The following is an 18,151-nucleotide window of genomic DNA, read 5'->3' as shown; positions in this document are numbered from 1 at the left end:
ACAGTGTGTGAGTTGAAGCTTTATCTTTGTCAAATATAAATAAATTGGCCTCACTGGTGTCCTCCTATGCTGTAACTCAGATAAGAGGATCCTGCTGAAACACAGGCCTGCAATTAATAATTCTCCAATGGAAAAAAACGAATTTGTCATTAGTGTCTTCTTGAACTGTCATTAGTGTTTTAGGGTTCCGACTCCTTCCTGTGGGAGTTTAGCCAACGCCTTGATGATGATCTGATGGACCTTGTGTGTGTGTTGTGAGGCTGTTCAGACTGGATTTGCGAGAGCGTTTTGATTGCAGCTCTTTTAGCTGTTTACTAAGCACGGATTAGCACTGATGGCTTTTAATGCCTTTTAGCAGTGTGTGTATGTGTGTATGTCTGAGTTGGTGGGTTGAATAAGTGAGTCTAGTGCATTAGGCTGCTTTGTTTGTGCTCCGTTTCCCATCTGCGTTGCTTTTTTCTATCTTTAAACTCAGCAGAGGGAGATGATTGTTATGGCGCATTTGATAATTGAGTTATTATAATGGCTTTAGGAATATTTATGCACTTGTTTGAGTGCTGATTGCTATTGTGATGTTGCCGCCGCCGCTGGTGCTGATGGTAACGCTGAGCGTAGGACGATTCCTGTTGTTGTTGTTGACGATGAGGAGGATGAGTGGGGGGGTGTTTCCAGGCCCGCCGTAAGATTTGTGATGATTCCATTGTTGGAGTGCTAATGGTTGTTTCAGTGCTGATGATGCCAATTGTGAATTACGTTTATAATAACGATGATGATGATGATTATGGTGCTGGTGATGATAATTGGGACGGTTATAATAATGAGGGTGATACCAGTGTGCGCTTTCAGGGCTGGAGTAAAGCAGCGTGAGGGGTGTGTTTCTCTGCTTTTTTGTGGCGGAACTTTTTATTCCTATTAAAATAATCCAGAAATCTGAACATCTCTCTCTCTCACGCAAAATTAATTTACTTTACTTGGTTCCACATAAAAGGCAGCTTCATCAAAGGGGTCCGAGTATGTTTGAAAAGAGTCCAACCCAGTAACGCACTTCATTAGTCCATTCCTGCTGTTCCATTCTGTGGATAAACGAAGCGTCATCTCTTCCAAACAACCAAACTCCCTGTGATGGTTGAGACAGAGCGGCACATTTGCAGGCTCTTTTGTGTAGCTTTTGCTTTTCAGACACCTGCAACCTGAAGTTTGGCTCTGCAAATCTGTGATCATGCCCAAGGCTGCCAAACAGGAGGACAATGAGTTTGTTATACATTTTAGAGCCCAAGCAATATATCAGTTGACTGGTAATATCGGACGATATTCATGACCCACAGTTTTTTTTGGTATCAGAGAAAATATTAACGTCTTGATTTTTTTTTCTTTTTTTTTTGGTTCAAACACAGTTTTGCCACTGGGGAGCTCATTATAAAGGCTAAAATGAAAACATGTAAACATGTTAAATATATGTCTGCCGTCGGAAGAAAACCTTGTATCTCCAATTTTGTAGTTTCTCAGTTTTTGGCGTAATTTGGAAATGCCTGTTGTCCTTTACATTGTATGTAAATTTTATGAAAAATGGACCAAAAGAAACAACCCAAAACGGCTTGGAAAGACGTCTGGTTCCATTGACTTACATTTAAAATAAAGTAGGTTTTTCCTTCTCCTGTAAAGTTACCATTTTGGAGATACAAGGTTTTCTTCTGAAAACAGCGATATCCAAACCTAACCTTCAGCGTGAGAATAACAAAGAAAGTTTCTACGAAGAGAACTCATGAAAAATAAAAAATTAAGAGAAAACGCACAGAATTCTGGGTAGCGCAGTGGTGGACGTAGTACACAAACCATGTACTTCAGTCAAAGTAGAGATACCCAAGGTAAATATTAGTCCAGTAAAAGTAGAAAAGTATTTGCCTTCAAATGTACTTAAGTGTCAAAAGTAAAAGTACTAAAAGATTAATTATGGCTCTATTACTATTTTTGTAACAAGACTCTTGCTTCATTAACTCTTGATATACCAGTCTTTTAATAGAATGTGATTAATTAGTGACACTGATGTTTATTAAAATAGCACAAAACACTGAAGACAAACAATTTCCATTAGGTAGAACCGAGTGGCTCTGAAATAACCTTTTGTGAACAAGCAAAGCTGCCTACTGGACTGTACTTCTGAGGTCACACCACCTCCCGATATGAGTCACCGTGGTCATATATGTGGACACTATGGAGGAATTTCTCATGTGCCTTATTGTGCGCCACACCTGTAAAGTCCAATCATGAGGAATCACTGTGAGCCTTGATGTTAGGGAAGTAGCTAACATATCATTTTATGGCTACAGTTAAAGTGGCCGTGCAACAGGTGGCTAACATAAGTATGAAGCAATGCCTAGCTATGCTACAACAACAGTGTGATAAACCTTCATAACAAGCGCTGTTAACAAGTTACTGTGTGAGGTTTAGCTTACATACATACTGCTGACTCTGATCGGCAGATCTGATGTCACCTACTCTAAACCCAACCAACTCAAATTGAACAAAAGAAAATGGCGAAAATCTAGTTTTAAAAATCTCTACACAGAAAAGACCAACATCATTCTCTGTCTGCCAGTTCATAGTAAAAACATCACAAAACTATAGAAAACAGGACAAAATGAGTAGACAGGGGCTTTAAAGCTTACATTCATGTGAATTCTAGTGCCTTGTTATGGTTTGCATGAAATAAGTCAATACATTAGGACAGGTTTTAAAATGATTGGCACTGTCTCTGGTATCTGTTACCGTCTGGGGTTGGTTAATCATCACTGGATAAATAATTACAAAGAATTTTTCATTATATAAAGCAGTTGAGTAGAATCTGCAAGGTGAATTTTCATGATTCTCTCAATCATTTCCTAATAAAGTGTAATCATGAAACGAATCACTGTGAGGACAGAGACTTGTACATCTAACACTAGGGGAAAAGTAATATATATATATATGTTATTGTGATAAATTATGTCATGTTCTGCGTTTCTGAGTATGTGATGTATAACATGTCAGGCCCGCGATACAGTCCTATTTGACCCGCAAAATTATTTTAATTTTCTGTCCTTATTAGCCTGTTTTCACCCGGAGATGCACTACAGTCCCCAGCATGCACTGTAACATAGTGTGTGTTCTGACCCCCAACAACAGTCTATGGGCCAGCAGTTACACAGAAAGAACAGATGTCTGGTGTCCAGTTCAAGCAAATAGGAAGTTTTAAGAACAAACACCTAAAATAATTTATTTTTATTTAGACTTATTTGTGAATAAGGATTCAGTGCCTATTTTGCTGTTGCAGTTTTGGCATATTTTAGATAAACAACGGCCCATTCGGGTAAAAAAATGAAATAAAAACACAGCTGGCCCACGGATTTGCTGAGATTTTTTATCATGACCCTTTTAATGTTTGCGTTTGACACCCCTGATGTATATCATCAGTACCTATGTGACGTAGAATAACTACACATATCATAAAAAATGATGATTTGTACCAAATTATAGAGAGCCTGTGCAGAGCGCCAAACAACACAATAACAAGTAACTGATTGCTGTGTCAACCTGTTATGACATCATCTTATATTATTAACTTATTAATGCCATTTGGTTATCTTTTTATTACATATTTTATTTTATTTTTTAGCCTTTTTAAAAATAACAATAATATTTTGCTGGTGTATTTTGTCCATTCCAATTTCAGACCAGAGAAAAACGTAATATTGATATATATTATATATTCTAATGTTATATGTTTGCCATATTAGCCCCTGTTATACATACAGTCACACTGTAAATGCCCCTTTCTACACCCACCAACCCACATCCTGTCACGTCAACTCCCCTAAACCCCTTCACCTACGGTCTGCTGGCCTGTGCTCTCTCAAATGGAGACAGCCCACTTCAAGAGCTCCTCATGTTTTATTCATCTGTACATGCACATCTGCTTCTGACTGATCTCAGGTCAGAGCTCACTGATCTCCACTCTCTCTTTCTCTCTGTCTCTCTCTCTCCACTACACTCGGCTTGTCAGTCAGCTCAATAAATTCCGCGAATAAAACATTAAGCGGGGGGGAAACCTTCTGCGTATTTTGACAGCTTTTGTGTGATGTTGGCGTCAACTTTTCAGCTTTCGCTGACAGGCGTGTCTGAAGGGCCAGAAAAAACGACTCCGCTTAAAGCAGTCAGAGCGATCCACGCCCGCGTTAATGTTAATGTAAGAAAGCAGAAAACTTAGCTGTGTTTGTGCAGCAGATGCTTTGTGTGTTTCGTGTGTGTACATTTTTACTGGCAGGCGTCGGAGAGAAAATCCAGGTGCCTTCTACTGTTTTTGTTGTGTGGCATATTTTCAGATTGTGCAAAAGTCAGAGATTCGTGATTAATTTTATTTCCAGTCAAAATGGGCGTTAAGGACACGTTATTCTTTTTTAGGCATCAATTTCTGAGTTTGTTTTTTTCAGTGTTTAGTGTGACCACACTGTGACTCCTGCAGGGATACTTTTTCCACACCTCTGAAGTTCAGTCTCAGGAGTTGTTGTGTTTTCTGCTTCTTGTGATCAAAACAAATTGAGCGATGTTGAGGTCTGGACTCTGGGGTGTTCGGAGAATACCGCCAGCTTCTTTGTTTAATGTGCTTTTTTTTTCTTTTTTGTTCTTTTTTTGCTCAGTAACAGCTACTTGACAGCTATACATCCTTTCAGACCCATAGTGCTGAGCACCTCTTGCTTTTTTTCAGATTTGAAATAAAAGGGAAGCTTGATTTTCTCCTTTATTTCAAATCGGAAGTGCATTGAGAGTGACCCTCGGTTAGAATGTAGTCGAGCAAATTGCACAGGGATTGAAAAAGTTGAAATAAAATGTATCAATTAAAACAAATGAAAATCAGCAAGACAAAAAGATTTCTATTTAATTTATATGTATATATATATATATATATATATATATATATGTATATATGTATATATGTATATATATGTGTGTGTGTGTGTGTGTATATATATATATATATATACACACACACACACATATATATATATACACACACATATATACACATATATATATATATATATATATATATATAGTTACTTATCTTGTTATCTTGAAATAAAGAGTTACTTATTATGTTATCTTAAGATAACAATGCAGAAAATTACAGCAACAGCTCATGGCCTCTTAAAAAAGATGGTTCTTCTCGGGTCCTTTATAAAGAAAACGGTTCTATATAGAACCATGAACATGCAAAGAACCGTTTGCATGATTAAATGCTTCTTTGCATAGTGAAATGGTTCTTCAGATTGATGGAGAATGTGCTGTAGGTGGTTCCATATAGAACCATTTAAGGAGTTCTATACAGCACCAAAAAGGGTTCTTCTATTGTTACAAACTCGAGTTCTATATAGAATCATTTTCTCTACTAAAGAACCATTGAAGAACCATCTTTTTAAGAGTTTCCATTTGAAATAAGGGTAAAAATTGTGTAGCTGAGATGTTTCTCTGAGCTGTTCCTCTAAGTGCCTGGCTGGAGGGCCCAGTGGTTGTGGCAGTGCCCATCAGCAGGGATCAAATCAGACTTTGATGTCTGAGACATAGCCAGCATTTATGAGTGCCAACCTTCTAGCACCACACTGTCAGCGGTTAGCGATTAGCTGTCTGTGAATATCTGCTCGTGTGGATGTTATGGGACCCCGTCTCCTGGGCTTTTTTAGTGCGCGCTGCATGAGGCCTCTCCAGAGACTGAGGCACAGCACAGCAATTACCCAGCAGACTGAAGGACACGGCGTTATCCTGCCGTTTTGTTTCTACAGTCATATTTGATTCGATTAATTGTACAAAAGCCTTCAGAATGCTGCTATAAAAGACTGTATTAGGGGCAGTTATGCAAATCTGAGCACTTGGATGCAAATTCAGATTCTGTAGAAAGAAGTGAGTTTATCAGGGCTGTAATTGGGACCATGTGTTAGGACTGTATTAGCATGATCAATGAATTGAATGGTCAGTTTTAGGGGCTACATGGTTTCTATTATGCACTATATATATATATATATATATATATATATATATATATATACATATATATATATATATATATATATATAAGAGGAGCTGAAAACTATATATATATATTTATTTATTTTCAGTTCCACTTATGTAGTTTCACTTTGTAGTGCTACAGTTACAATTACTGGTGTGTGTTGCGCTGGTACAAGTGGATCAGACACAACAGTGCTCTCATCCTCAACTTCTTTACAGCTGTATTACGTCATTTTCTTAAATTAAATTTAAAAGAAGCAGCATTACTGAGTCAGGATTCAGCGGATCAGAGGTGTTGGGTTGAGTTTCGAATTTCGTCATACGTCTGCACGTCACAGGCTCCAAAAGAAGGTCCTACTCGATGTTTAGGCCTCAAATGCAAAATCAACATTATACTGATGGAGATGTGATGGCAATAGTAGATATTTGACTCACATCCTCAGAAGACACGTCCTTCCCCAAGTTTAGACTGAGTTCTCTTTGAATTCTCTTTTAATGCACTTACAAATCCGATTCATTCGCTCAGGGAAGGCGTTCGAAGCACAATCGACGTTACTAAAGGTTCCTCTGCACGTTGCATGCAATTACATATTTCCACCAGAGAGGTCTCCAAATCCTCAAATATTGCATAGTGTCGCTTTAAGGATCGATACAGTGAGTTAATAACCTGAAATGAGACTGAAATGAGTTTTAAGGTACATTACACTCAGTTTCCAAGGTGAAAAGATACATATATGTACTTTTTCATAATCAGTACAGCCAAAAAAAAATAATTGCATGATACAATTATGTTCCCTAAGCAAAGGTACTGAAGACGTACCCTTACTGGTACCATCCCAACGACAGCGTTCATCCACTGAAAGATACAGTTTAGTACTATATATTGATCATAAGCCTCTGTAACACTTGTAAGGGCTTCATACAGCAGTAAGACTGCTGGCAAATTACATGTCATTCTTATCTGTACATCTGCATTTCCTGAAGCGGTTGACTTTGTTTTCAGTCATTTTGTGTTTTGGTGGAAGATTGGTCTCAAATTATGTTAGCAATGCTTTAGCCGGTATGATAATTAAAGCAGATAAAGATTTTGAGATCATTTGATGTTAAAAAGTTAATTAAGTGTGAGGGACAGTGAAATCCGCGGAGAAGATAATGAGCTTTCATTTATCTTTGGAAGCAGAATTTTTGATCATTCAAGGGGATTTTTTTTCTTAGTAATGAATGTCAAAGCAGAATTTTCCCTTCTTTTGCTTCACGAAGAGGACAGAGGGTGTGTGTGTGTGTGTGTGTGTGCGCGTGTGTGTGTGTGTGTGTGTGTGTGCGCGTGTGTGTGTGTGTGTGTGTGTGTGCATGTTTGAAGGGGTAGTTTTTGATGTTTGAAAGCGAAGAAGAAAATTGTTTGTTACTTCTATATGTCACTTCCAGAATTTGATTGACAGAGCAAAGGAGAGTGAGAGAGTGAATTGCAGAGCTGTTGTTAATGCGGATCTCCCCTCGGGGTGTTATGAGTCAGAAACGCCTGTGTGTTTGAGTGTTGGTGAGTGTGTGATAAAGGCCGTCCTGCATGCTGGCCAACTGATTTGTCATCCTCGCCGTCACAAGACTTCAGAGGACATGTGAGAGAAACATTCCCCAAGCAAATGGTCAAGGGTCAACTTGCTGAAGCATGACTAGGATTAGTTTCAGTTTTGTCCCCTGATGACCGGAGGCTTCCACAGAAACTTCTTATTTGACGTTTTCCACAATGCTAGCTCGGCTCCAGTCTGTGTACGTAGCGATGACAGTGGATATCAAAGTCTTTGAAAGTTAAAGGACACCTAGCTTTTTAAACTGAGCCATTTCTCTTTCATTTTTCGCTCCTTTTTTTCCATTCATTTGAAGACATTAGCTCTTTTGCATTGTCTGAACATTTCATGACGAATGTACCAGGGTCATTCTACATAAACGTCCACCTTTCTATCTCTCCATAGGAGTCACTGGTGTTACTGATCCTCATTGGTGTTACACATAATAAAGGAACACCAGAGACATTTTAATGAAAAATACATTTTACAGAATGGCTGCTACAGAGCATCAAACCACATGTAGTCAATCAGGGAATATCCACTAAAATATATAATTTAATCCAGTGACCTAAGAATAAAGTCGGTCACACCAGTGACTTCAGCTAAAAGCTTCATATGAAATCATGAGCTAAATGAGAAAATCTCTGATATCTCTGACTCACCATGTGCTTTTCTTCATAGATCCTCAGAAAACAGGTAAAAGGAAGTTGTGATGTCATCAGTGTGACTTTTATTTCAAAATAAGAGATTTTTTTGTTACGCAGTTACACCAGTGACTCGACTCCTGGGGACAACAACTTTCATTATGTATTTTATAATATTTATTCGGTATTTGTTTTCTTTATTCATTCAAATAATATATTTCATAGTCACTTATAGATTACAGATTGCAGAAAAACGTTTTTTACATGTTCAGGCATTCAGTCAGGTGTGTAAACATCTGACTGTTGCATACATTAAAAGTACATGTTTTTTTTCCTTCTATAAATTTGCCCTTTTGGAGAACGGTCAGTTTTTTTCAGGTGTTCATCAGAAAGTCCTCTTGCGGGAGTTTCCTGAGGTTTGTGGAGCTGGCTGGCCATCTAGGACATTTCCATCCAACTCCTCCCTCAGCATCTCCATTGGGTTGATCCTGATGACGGCCCTTGGATTGGGTCGACACTTTGTTGAGAGTCTTTTTACTTTCTCATTGTAATGAGAATGTAATGCTAACAACTAACAAAAATCTTTTATAGTTATTTTTCTTCATTTATTTTTTTTTAACCTAATTAAAACTCTGTAGACAGAAATGTTTGCGAACTTAGCCTTTCCTATTACCAAAAAACAGATGATAACATCTGTGAATGACTATAAACATTATGTAGACCAAACAGTTGAAGCTTTGTGGACTATGCCTAAGCTATATATGTACATATCGCTGTTGTTCGAAGAAAACCTTGTATCTCCAAAATGGTAACTTTACAGGAGAAGGAAAAAACCTGCTTTACTTTTAATGTAAGTCAGTGGAACCAGAATTTTTCCCAAGTTATCTTGGGCCGTTTCTTTTGGTCCATTCTTCATAAAATTTACACAAAATGTAAAGAGCGACAGGGATTTTTAAATTATGTCAATAACTGAAAAACGACAAAAATGTAGATGAGATTTTCTTCTGACAGCAGCTATATATATATATATATATATATGTTCTCCCGCGACCTAGAAGGATAAGCAGTTTCAGAAATGTGCAATTTTTTGCCATAAATATTGCATATTTTGTTGACTTTCTGAGTAAAAATAAATACACAAAATGTTACTCAGCAAATAAATAGAAATTGTGCAAAAAAACCTGCAAAAAAAGACATATTTAATCTGCTCCCTTAAAAAATCAACAACACATTACTATATAATTATTATTTCATAATATGTAATTATGATGACAAGCAGCTCTCGTCAAGTTAAGAAAAGCCATTTAGTGTAAAGCTCATAAAGCAACAAGTGTGTTTTTCAGCTGTTCCATCACAGACAGCAGCAGCACCAGGGGAGTTTAGTCTTACTTCATTGAAAAGTAACAGAGAAAAATGTGAAAATTTCAAAGGAGATGAATTGTCCTCAAACTTTTGACGGGAAGTGTAATTTCCGGTGGGGACTATAGAAGCGCGACGTGTTGAGCAGGTGTGGAATCGTAATGCGCTCAATAGAGGGATTAAAGTGCAGAGTCAGGACTGTAAAGATCTGACTACATGCTCGTTATTTTCTCATGCTCTCTCTCTTTCTCTCTCTCTTTCTCTCCTTTATTAGCTCCTCACAGTGTGTGTGCAGTGTCGGGGCGACAGCACAGCTAGGCAGGATGTCATGCCTGTCTTAACTCTTCACTTTTAATAAGCCCCCAGCCAAGCACAGCCTTGCTGACAGGGAGAAGAGGGGCTGCTTCCCCGAAGCGCACACACACACGCCTGTGTGTACTTCTGTCTTTGTGGGGTCTCTCCACGTCCAAGTTAGACAGTTATGAAAGATAGTTCCTTCATTATTTATACACAACTAATTAAGTACAAACCCATACCGGCTGATTTGCTATCTTGTTTCCTGGCGGTCGATTCTTCTCACTGATGGCAGAAAACTCGAGCTCCAATAAACAAACATTACTCAGTGCTGCCCTCTAAAGGAGGTATGGCACCAGTCAGGTGTTACAGTCGGAGAACTTGTAGAGAGGAGAATTATGTCTCTGTAACGTCTTCTAGGTTTCTCAGACGCTAGAGGGCGCTCCTGAGCGAGTCCAAAATGAATGGGTTAATATGGAGCATTTGAGCAGAATCATAGTTTATAAATGCTTAAACACTTCAACATAAAAGAATACATTCATTTCCTGAACACAGAATATCATAAAACATTTTAACACTGCTGTTATATTTTTAAGAGCTTTTAAACTGGAGTTATAGGAGTTTAAAACGGCGTGTCGCGCATCCGTGAAGCTCCAAGACGAACCCAGACTACATCTCCCAGAATCCTCTAGGAGATCAAATGACTCTTGACCTCTCCTTACGCTCCAATCAGCGCTCTAGATCTCCTGAATACTGATTCTCTTCACCTGTGCCTCATGCCATATGACCTTCTTAGTTTAGTTTATAAGCCCGGGCTTTTTAAGTAATTGCGAGGTATTGTATCTTTTGTGATGTATATACTATTTACCTATATACTGTTTATGACCACTGCTTTCCGTTTTTTGACTCTGCCTTTTGCCTTTCCCCTTTGGACTGTTTGCCTTTCTGGTTTGACCCCTGTTTTTGACCTTTTTGCCTGTTTTCCTTGACGCTGCCATTTTGCTTAACCCTCTTGGATTGTTTGCCCTTGGTGATGATCATCTGTTTGTATTTACTGCTCATTTTAGAACTGACCCCTGCCTGTTTTGTGACTACGAACTTGGATTCTGATTCTAACAGTAAAGCCTCAATTGTGTTTTGTAACCGCAAGCGTCTGACTCTTGTTGGCACGTTACACGGCGCCTCATGTACGTTCATGATGTTTGTGAACATTAACAGCCGATGAGCTGCTCCGTTCGCCAACCAATCAGCAGTAGCAGTAATGCCAGCTGTCCAAAACCCGTTTGCTGTAGAAGAAAAAGGAAATACATGTGTATGATTTCTTTGATTTTTAGTGAAATACATCCTTCTACTTTCTAAAATTACAGGAAAGTTCTGGGCGAGTGATTAAAAAACTATTTTAAGTTTTCGTTTTTAGCTGCTGAGCTCCATTCACTCCCATTCACTGAGGTCTCGCTAACATGCTTTTCAAGTGTAATATATCTGTAAACGCTAGGAACACGAAAATGGACGTTGCCATAGAATGACTCTTGTGCTGGTGACCAGCCATGCTGGCCTATGCTGGTTTTTCTAGCAGGGGTCTAGGGTGCAACTTGAGTCTGAGGCGCTGACTCGAGTCCCATCTCTGCCACATGCACACACAAAGTACTGTTTCCACACTCTAACACACTCTAATGCACTTGTCCAGTCTCGTCTTTCTGCACACATATTGACAGCAAGCTGGCAGCCATTGATCCACACAGTATAGGTGTTCGCGTATGTATATACGGTATTACATGCCCAAAGGCTTAACAGGCATAGGCAGATCATCTAGAGCAGATTCCGTTCGCATCATATACCACCTGGTCAGTCCGCCCACACACTAAGCCCATGCTTGTTGTGTAGATGTCATTGTTAGATTATTGAGCTCTCCATGGTACTGTGTGTTCTCGTGTTGAGGTGCGGCTTGGATTGTGCTGGTGTAGAACAAAGTAATTACAGATTACACTAGGGATTTGGACCCTGATGGCATCAGAGGGAGTGAGAGAGACTGTGTGTGTGTGTCTCTCTCTCTTGTCCCATGCTGAGAGGACCGTGTGTGCTGGAATTGGGACGTTATCCCAGGACAAACAAAAAAAAAAAGAGGAAGGCCTGATTACTCGGGATTAGCCTCTAAAACACAAATCCCTCCTGTTCACCCTCCTTTTTACCACACAGCTTTAAGACCACTGTGCACCGAATAGAAGGGACAGAGAAACTGATAGAGAATGACAGAAGAAACAAACAAGACCAGCCAGCTTTGGGAAAGCATCTATAAGCGTCTTGTTTTCTTAATCCACATTACACTTCCTTACTAGAGCCTGACCGATACATCGCTTGGCCGATAAAATCAGCCAATATTCAGGTTAGGATTTATGGTATTGGGTGTAAATCCTATGGATAAAGCACTCTTTAAATGTTATATGAGAAAACCACATTGAAGAATGTGATACTGTTTTGACAGTTGTATGCAAAAGTTTTGGCGACCCTGGTCCTTAAATTTTAAGTTGAAAAATTACTTGTGCACATTTTAATGCGCAGTGTTTATTTGCTGAATTTAACAAAACAAAACAAAAAAAATATAAGACATAAAATGTGGCCAGTGCAAAAATTATGACACGTTTTACATTTCATGTTTTGTTTGTTTATTTATTTATTTATTTATTTATTTTCCCCATTTTAGTCGTCTCCAATTCCACCCACTAGTTAGGACTCCCCCAGTCACACAATACCTCCAGTGCTAGGAGGGCGAGGCTAGCACAGGCTTCCTCCGAGACCTGTGAAGCCAACCACCGCTTCTTTTCGAACTGCCGCTCACGCAACGTCACTGGACAGCCGAACGCGCTCAGAGGAAAGCGCCAACCGCCAGATCTGTTACGTCAGCTAACAGACGCCTGCGCTGACTAGCATCGCGCTGAGTGATGGGGGGAGATGGGGGGCCATCCTACCCACCCAGAGAGAGCGAGGCCAACTGTGCTCTCTTGGACTCCCGGCCACGGATGGCTGTAGCATCACCAGGGATGGATCTCCTGATGATGAGGCCAACGCTTAGCGAGGGAAACTACTGGGGAGCCCCTCTTTATTTCTTTCTGATATGCAAAACACGCAAATAAATAGAAATTGTATATTCAGATTTGCAGAAAAAGGCCATAGTTAAGTGTGTTCTCTGTAGAGGATGTGTAGAGGACCTATTTTCACATAGAAAATCAATAAAACATGTAATTTGACTGGGTTTTGCATACAACCGTACATTTATGCTATGAAGCACTTTGTGAGTTTAATACTTCGTGTTTGTTTTAGACATTTGACAATAATTTACAGTCATAAGTGTCAACTAACGATAATATCTTGAATGGCAAACAATTCTTTATTAGGTTGAATCCAAGTTCTCTATAGCTTGTCGGTACCTCGCAACAGTTGCTATTAGGAAGGCACAATGATATCAGAATCATATCGTAATTGAGAAAAAAAAATGATTGCCATTAGACAGATGTTCAGATTTGACTGATATTTCAGAACAGTAATTGAAGACATAGTTATTATTCATTATATTGTGGAAGTGGTGAGCGTTCAGACGATTCCAGGTGCTTAAATATCTGTTGAATTTACTGTGTTTGTAACCCTGCAGCGAATGTTATATTTCTCTGTAATGCTAATCAGGTAGATGTAGTCCAAAATCCTTCATTTTCTACATCAGTATTGCCAGATGTGTATATTAAAAATATCAGATATCAGCATCAGCCCACAATTCCCACATCTGTGCGTCCCTAGATGTTATGAAAGAATGCGTTGTCTGGCAGAACATGGATAGGTCAGTTAATTGATCTCCGATATCTTGGTATAGTGAGCAGAAGTCCATTAATAAGAGAAAAGGCTGAAAAAGCCTCCCTCACCGCATTACAGCGCTAATGACCACGTTCAGTCAGCTCCACTACTGTTTCTTCAGTTCTGCTGGGCTGTGAACAAACCGAGCAGGTGTGATCTCTCCATCACATCATATGGAGTGAATCCACACACTCACTCACTGGCCACTTTATTAGAAACCCCTACCTTGTATCTGTTGTAAAGGGGGCGTAAAGTTACGTTTAAGTTCAGTGGAGCTCATAAAGGAACCAGGAGGTCAGATGTACAAGGTCTGTGTTTCTAATAAAGTGGGCAGTGACAGGTTACAGTCCGAATGCTGCCTCTATGATAGTTGTTCTGTATTCTTTTACTGTACGTTTGCTGTAATGCTCATGCTGTTGCCAGAACACTGTGATGAATAACGCCTAAGCAGATTCATTCATTAGGCTCTGATGCTCAGCTTTGACATTGCCAAACCCTCTTCCTGGATGGTGGCCAGTCAGCATCACAAATCTAGTCAGTTCATCCAAACAGATGCTTTGAATATGTTCTATAAAAGGGCTTAGTGACACTAGTTACATTTGTCAGCATTGCCATGTTTATGCTGTGTATTTAGTCAGGGTGTTAAATGCATTGATGCATCAGTATGAAGTAGAGGTCTCAAGCTCATATTACCTGGGGGCCACTGGCCAAGTGGTCTTCTTCAAAAGGGCCGGTTGAAAAATTGCAGGGAAAAAAGTGTTGTGTTTTTTTTTCAAGTATGAATTTTAACCAAATGTTGTTTTTGGTTTTCTTTTACCTAAAAGAAACTAATATTTGGGAAAAAGCCTATATTTTTCCCCAATCGTCTGTCATCTGTCACCACAAACCACCACTACTAATGTACTTGCTTTTAAAAATCATAATCATGGAAAAAAAAAAATCATAAAACCTAAGCTGATTTTATATAACATGTGTTGGGTAACCAGCCACAGTGTCTGGTGTGTAAAGCTAATCTTCCTGCTGCAAAAAAATAAATAAATAAAAAATGTGCAACACAAATATGAATGGGAATTCCACCAGTTTGTCAGAATATGTACATAATTAAACAATCATTCATTGGTTGATGTGAAATTGTTCGTTATAGAGAAATTTCTTTACAGCAGTGGAGGTTGGAACCAAACATCTGAAGGGTTTAATGCCTCTACAAGCTTTTTCACTGAGACATTGTTTAAGATAATTTTGGGATAAAAATTTTGGCCTAAATTGTATTTTTATCTATTTATTTTATGCAATTCATAGCAAAGAGACACATAGGGTGGTGCTGTGTGTTTCAGATTTACCACTGTTTTACCATCATCACCATTACGTATAAAGACTCATCTACATGTAGGTTTAGTGGTGGTTCGTAAATTAAATGGCTATATTTGTGTTGTAGTCGTCACGACGTCCGGTTCCTGTCATCACCACTGTAAAGAAATTTGAATAGGTTACAATGAACCATTTCCTGTCAAACCACTTTAAATGACTTTGTTTGCATCTCAACCACTAAACTATGCAGAAATTTTGAAAATGTGGTGGAATTTCCTTTAAAGAATAAATCGAATGGATCTGTTTTACAGGCCAGGTTTGACCTGCAGGTCCATAGTTTGAGACCCCTGGTCTGAAGTAATTAAGCTACATAGATTTTGCAGTGTTTGAAGTGACTATTAAATTGATTATACTAATATTACTATATACTGTTCTCAAATGTGAAAACAAAAAAGATTGAGAGGTTGTTTTTATTCTCTCTGTTTTGTTGCTGTGCATGTTTAACTAGGGTATATATTTAGACTACGTCCAACACCTCTTACTGCTGACTCAGTTGCAGAAGTTCAGTTGCACCTGCGTAATCTCCATAGAGCAGCATTGCTAATAGAATGGGATTGTCTGAAACAGCCGCACAGGAGCCTAAAGTCACCACGCCTGATGATAAGCATTGGCTAGAGGGGTTTGTTTTTGTTGTTTTTGGTTTTCTTTTATCTAAAGGAAACTAATATTTGGGAAAAAGCCTATATTTTTCCCCAATTGTCTGTCATCTGTCACCACAAACCACCACTACTAATGTACTTGCTTTTAAAAATCATAATCATCGTAAAAAAAAAAAAATCATAAAACCTAAGCTGATTTTATATAACGTGTTGGGTAACCAGCCACAGTGTCTGGTGTGTAAAGCTAATCTTCCTGCTGCAAAAAAAGAAATAAATAAAAATGTGCAACACAAATATGAATGGGAATTCCACCAGTTTGATAAGCATTGGCTAGAGGGGTATAAAGCCCCCAAAACCATTACAAGAGAAGGTGTCTATAAACTTTAGGACTTGTGGTGTACATGTTCCTCCAGTCACGTTGGCGTAGTCTATGAATTTTTTTTGAAAATAATTCTGAATCTACCAGAAGAATCATATCAAACTGTGGCGAGTGGTTTTTCATGATGGACTGACTCATTTCCATAAAGAATCGGAATTAAATTGATGTTAACATTTGAAGTTTACTGCAGTTGCATGGAGCATAGCTCTGGTCCTCTTTCGGCTTTCCGTATTCTCACGGCTGTTTGAGTGTGTGAGGCACGTCCGCAGCGGAGTGTGACTCAAGCTCAACGATTGATATCGACCGGTCTGAAGGGGAGGCACATGGACTGGCCTGTTAAGGAGGGCAGTGGGTGGAGAAGCAGCAGGAATGGGAGGCGCAAGAGATGGATGGATGCAGGGCTTGCTCTCTCTCTCTCTCTCCATCTGCCTCTTCGGGATGAAAACAGCCTTTCTAAATGTAAACGAGTGCAGCCTCGGTCCTTTAAAGGGCAGAGCGAGAGAGAGAAGCTCAAAATATCTTGTGTTCTTTCCACCGCTCATTCTAATCACAGGGTCTTTGTGAAGGCCCCGCTCAGAAGCTCTGTTTGAATAATTTAGCTTTATTTATTGGTGCATAATGTTAAGGACCTGGGCTTAAATAATTGAGCAGTGTTACCATGAATTATGAAACCTGATATAAAAAATCCCTTGAAGCTTCAGTGTTTCTGTGCAGGTGTACTGGAATCCTATTAAAATTAAAACTTCTTTCTCTTCTGCTCTCCGTGTGTAGGTAATGTGGTTGATATATACCAGAGGGAGTTCTTGGCTCTGAGAGATCGGCTCCACTCGGCTGAGCAGGAGAACCTGAAGCGCTCGAAGGAGCTCAACCTGGTGCTGGACGAGATCAAGCGAGCCATCGCCGAGAAACAAGCGCTACGGGACATCAACCGCACCTGGAGCAGCCTGTCTGGTGAGAGAGAGCGAGAAACGCAGCGTTCAGTTCAGTTATAATGGAGAGGTTGTCAAACGAAACTGTACATGAATCATTCACATAAATCTGCCTTATGGGTCCACTGTATAGGTGTGCAGTTACAGCGGGCCAGGGGTCGGTAACATGCCTCTCTTTTACTGCCCTGTTGTGGCTTCACAGCAGAATTAGATTTGTAGGTAAAAATAAAATAATCCTCCTTTACAGTAAAATAAAGCTCTGCTGATCGTTCAACACAGTTTAACAATAAATGGTCTTCACCCTTTAACCCTGAAGATCAGCGCAGACTGCTGGTCACCATAGGTTCCAGACAGCAGTCTCGCCTAGCTAGTAGCTAACGAAAAAGCAAAGAGAGAGATTTAAGACGTAGTTTGTAATGATGTTTACCATTATGTGTCCTAGTCACTGCACCTCCCAGTGTTTAGTCTTACCTGAGACTGTGAGCGTGACACAATTGGTTACTGCCCCTTCTGATTGGTCACAGCTCAGTTAATTTGCAGAATGTTTGTCCAGAATGAGGGAGCAGAGAGCTGATGTGCATCAGTGGTCAGTTATATGTGTATATGTAGCCATCTCTCGCCTAATTATAGCACATTATACCACATAAAATAAAAAATCTAATGAAAAAAAGGCAAATATTTTGCATGGCATCATCGTTCTTGTCACATATATGCTGCTTAAAATTTCAACTCCCCTACCTTAAGACAAACTTCCCACATCCCTGTCCCTTGTTGAAGATAGTTTTGTATCGATTCATTTGTTTTATCAGTGCTTTATCTATACTTTCTCCCAGTGCAACAGCATCGCTTATGGCAGAGAAACACTGGGGCGTCCTGGACCTCCCATTAGAGTAAAATGACAACCAAATTTAATTTTGTCTCTCTACTGGGGTGTCCCTTTACTCTTATGGGAGGTCCAGGTCCAAACCCTTTTGATTTGAATTGAGGAGGGGCTGTTTCTGCGTACAGGTGTGCAAAATTGTAGCTACCCGCTTCATCTGTTTGCTGCTTTTTATTATTTTCTCTGTGATAAAAACACTCAAGCGGAACAGTTGAGCGGTTTTATGAGTTTGCGGGTGAATGCTGCCTTCAC

General features: G+C 39.4%; 1 protein-coding gene across 2 annotated transcripts in view; it reads left to right on the top strand.

Moving 5' to 3' along the window:
- Positions 1–18,151, top strand: part of mgat4b (alpha-1,3-mannosyl-glycoprotein 4-beta-N-acetylglucosaminyltransferase B) — a 232,561-nt gene that overhangs the window by 115,196 nt on the left and 99,214 nt on the right. For both annotated transcript variants that reach the window (XM_036569309.1, XM_036569310.1), the window contains exon 2: positions 16,862–17,041. In XM_036569309.1, coding sequence (XP_036425202.1) covers positions 16,862–17,041 — 180 coding nt within the window. The remainder of the gene's footprint in view (positions 1–16,861; positions 17,042–18,151) is intronic.

Source organism: Colossoma macropomum, unplaced genomic scaffold (genome assembly GCF_904425465.1).
Source record: "Colossoma macropomum unplaced genomic scaffold, Colossoma_macropomum, whole genome shotgun sequence".
NCBI classification, from domain to species: Eukaryota; Metazoa; Chordata; class Actinopteri; order Characiformes; family Serrasalmidae; genus Colossoma; species Colossoma macropomum.
The sequence above is the reverse complement of the archived record's forward strand: the minus strand, read 5'-3'. Positions and strand labels throughout refer to the sequence as shown.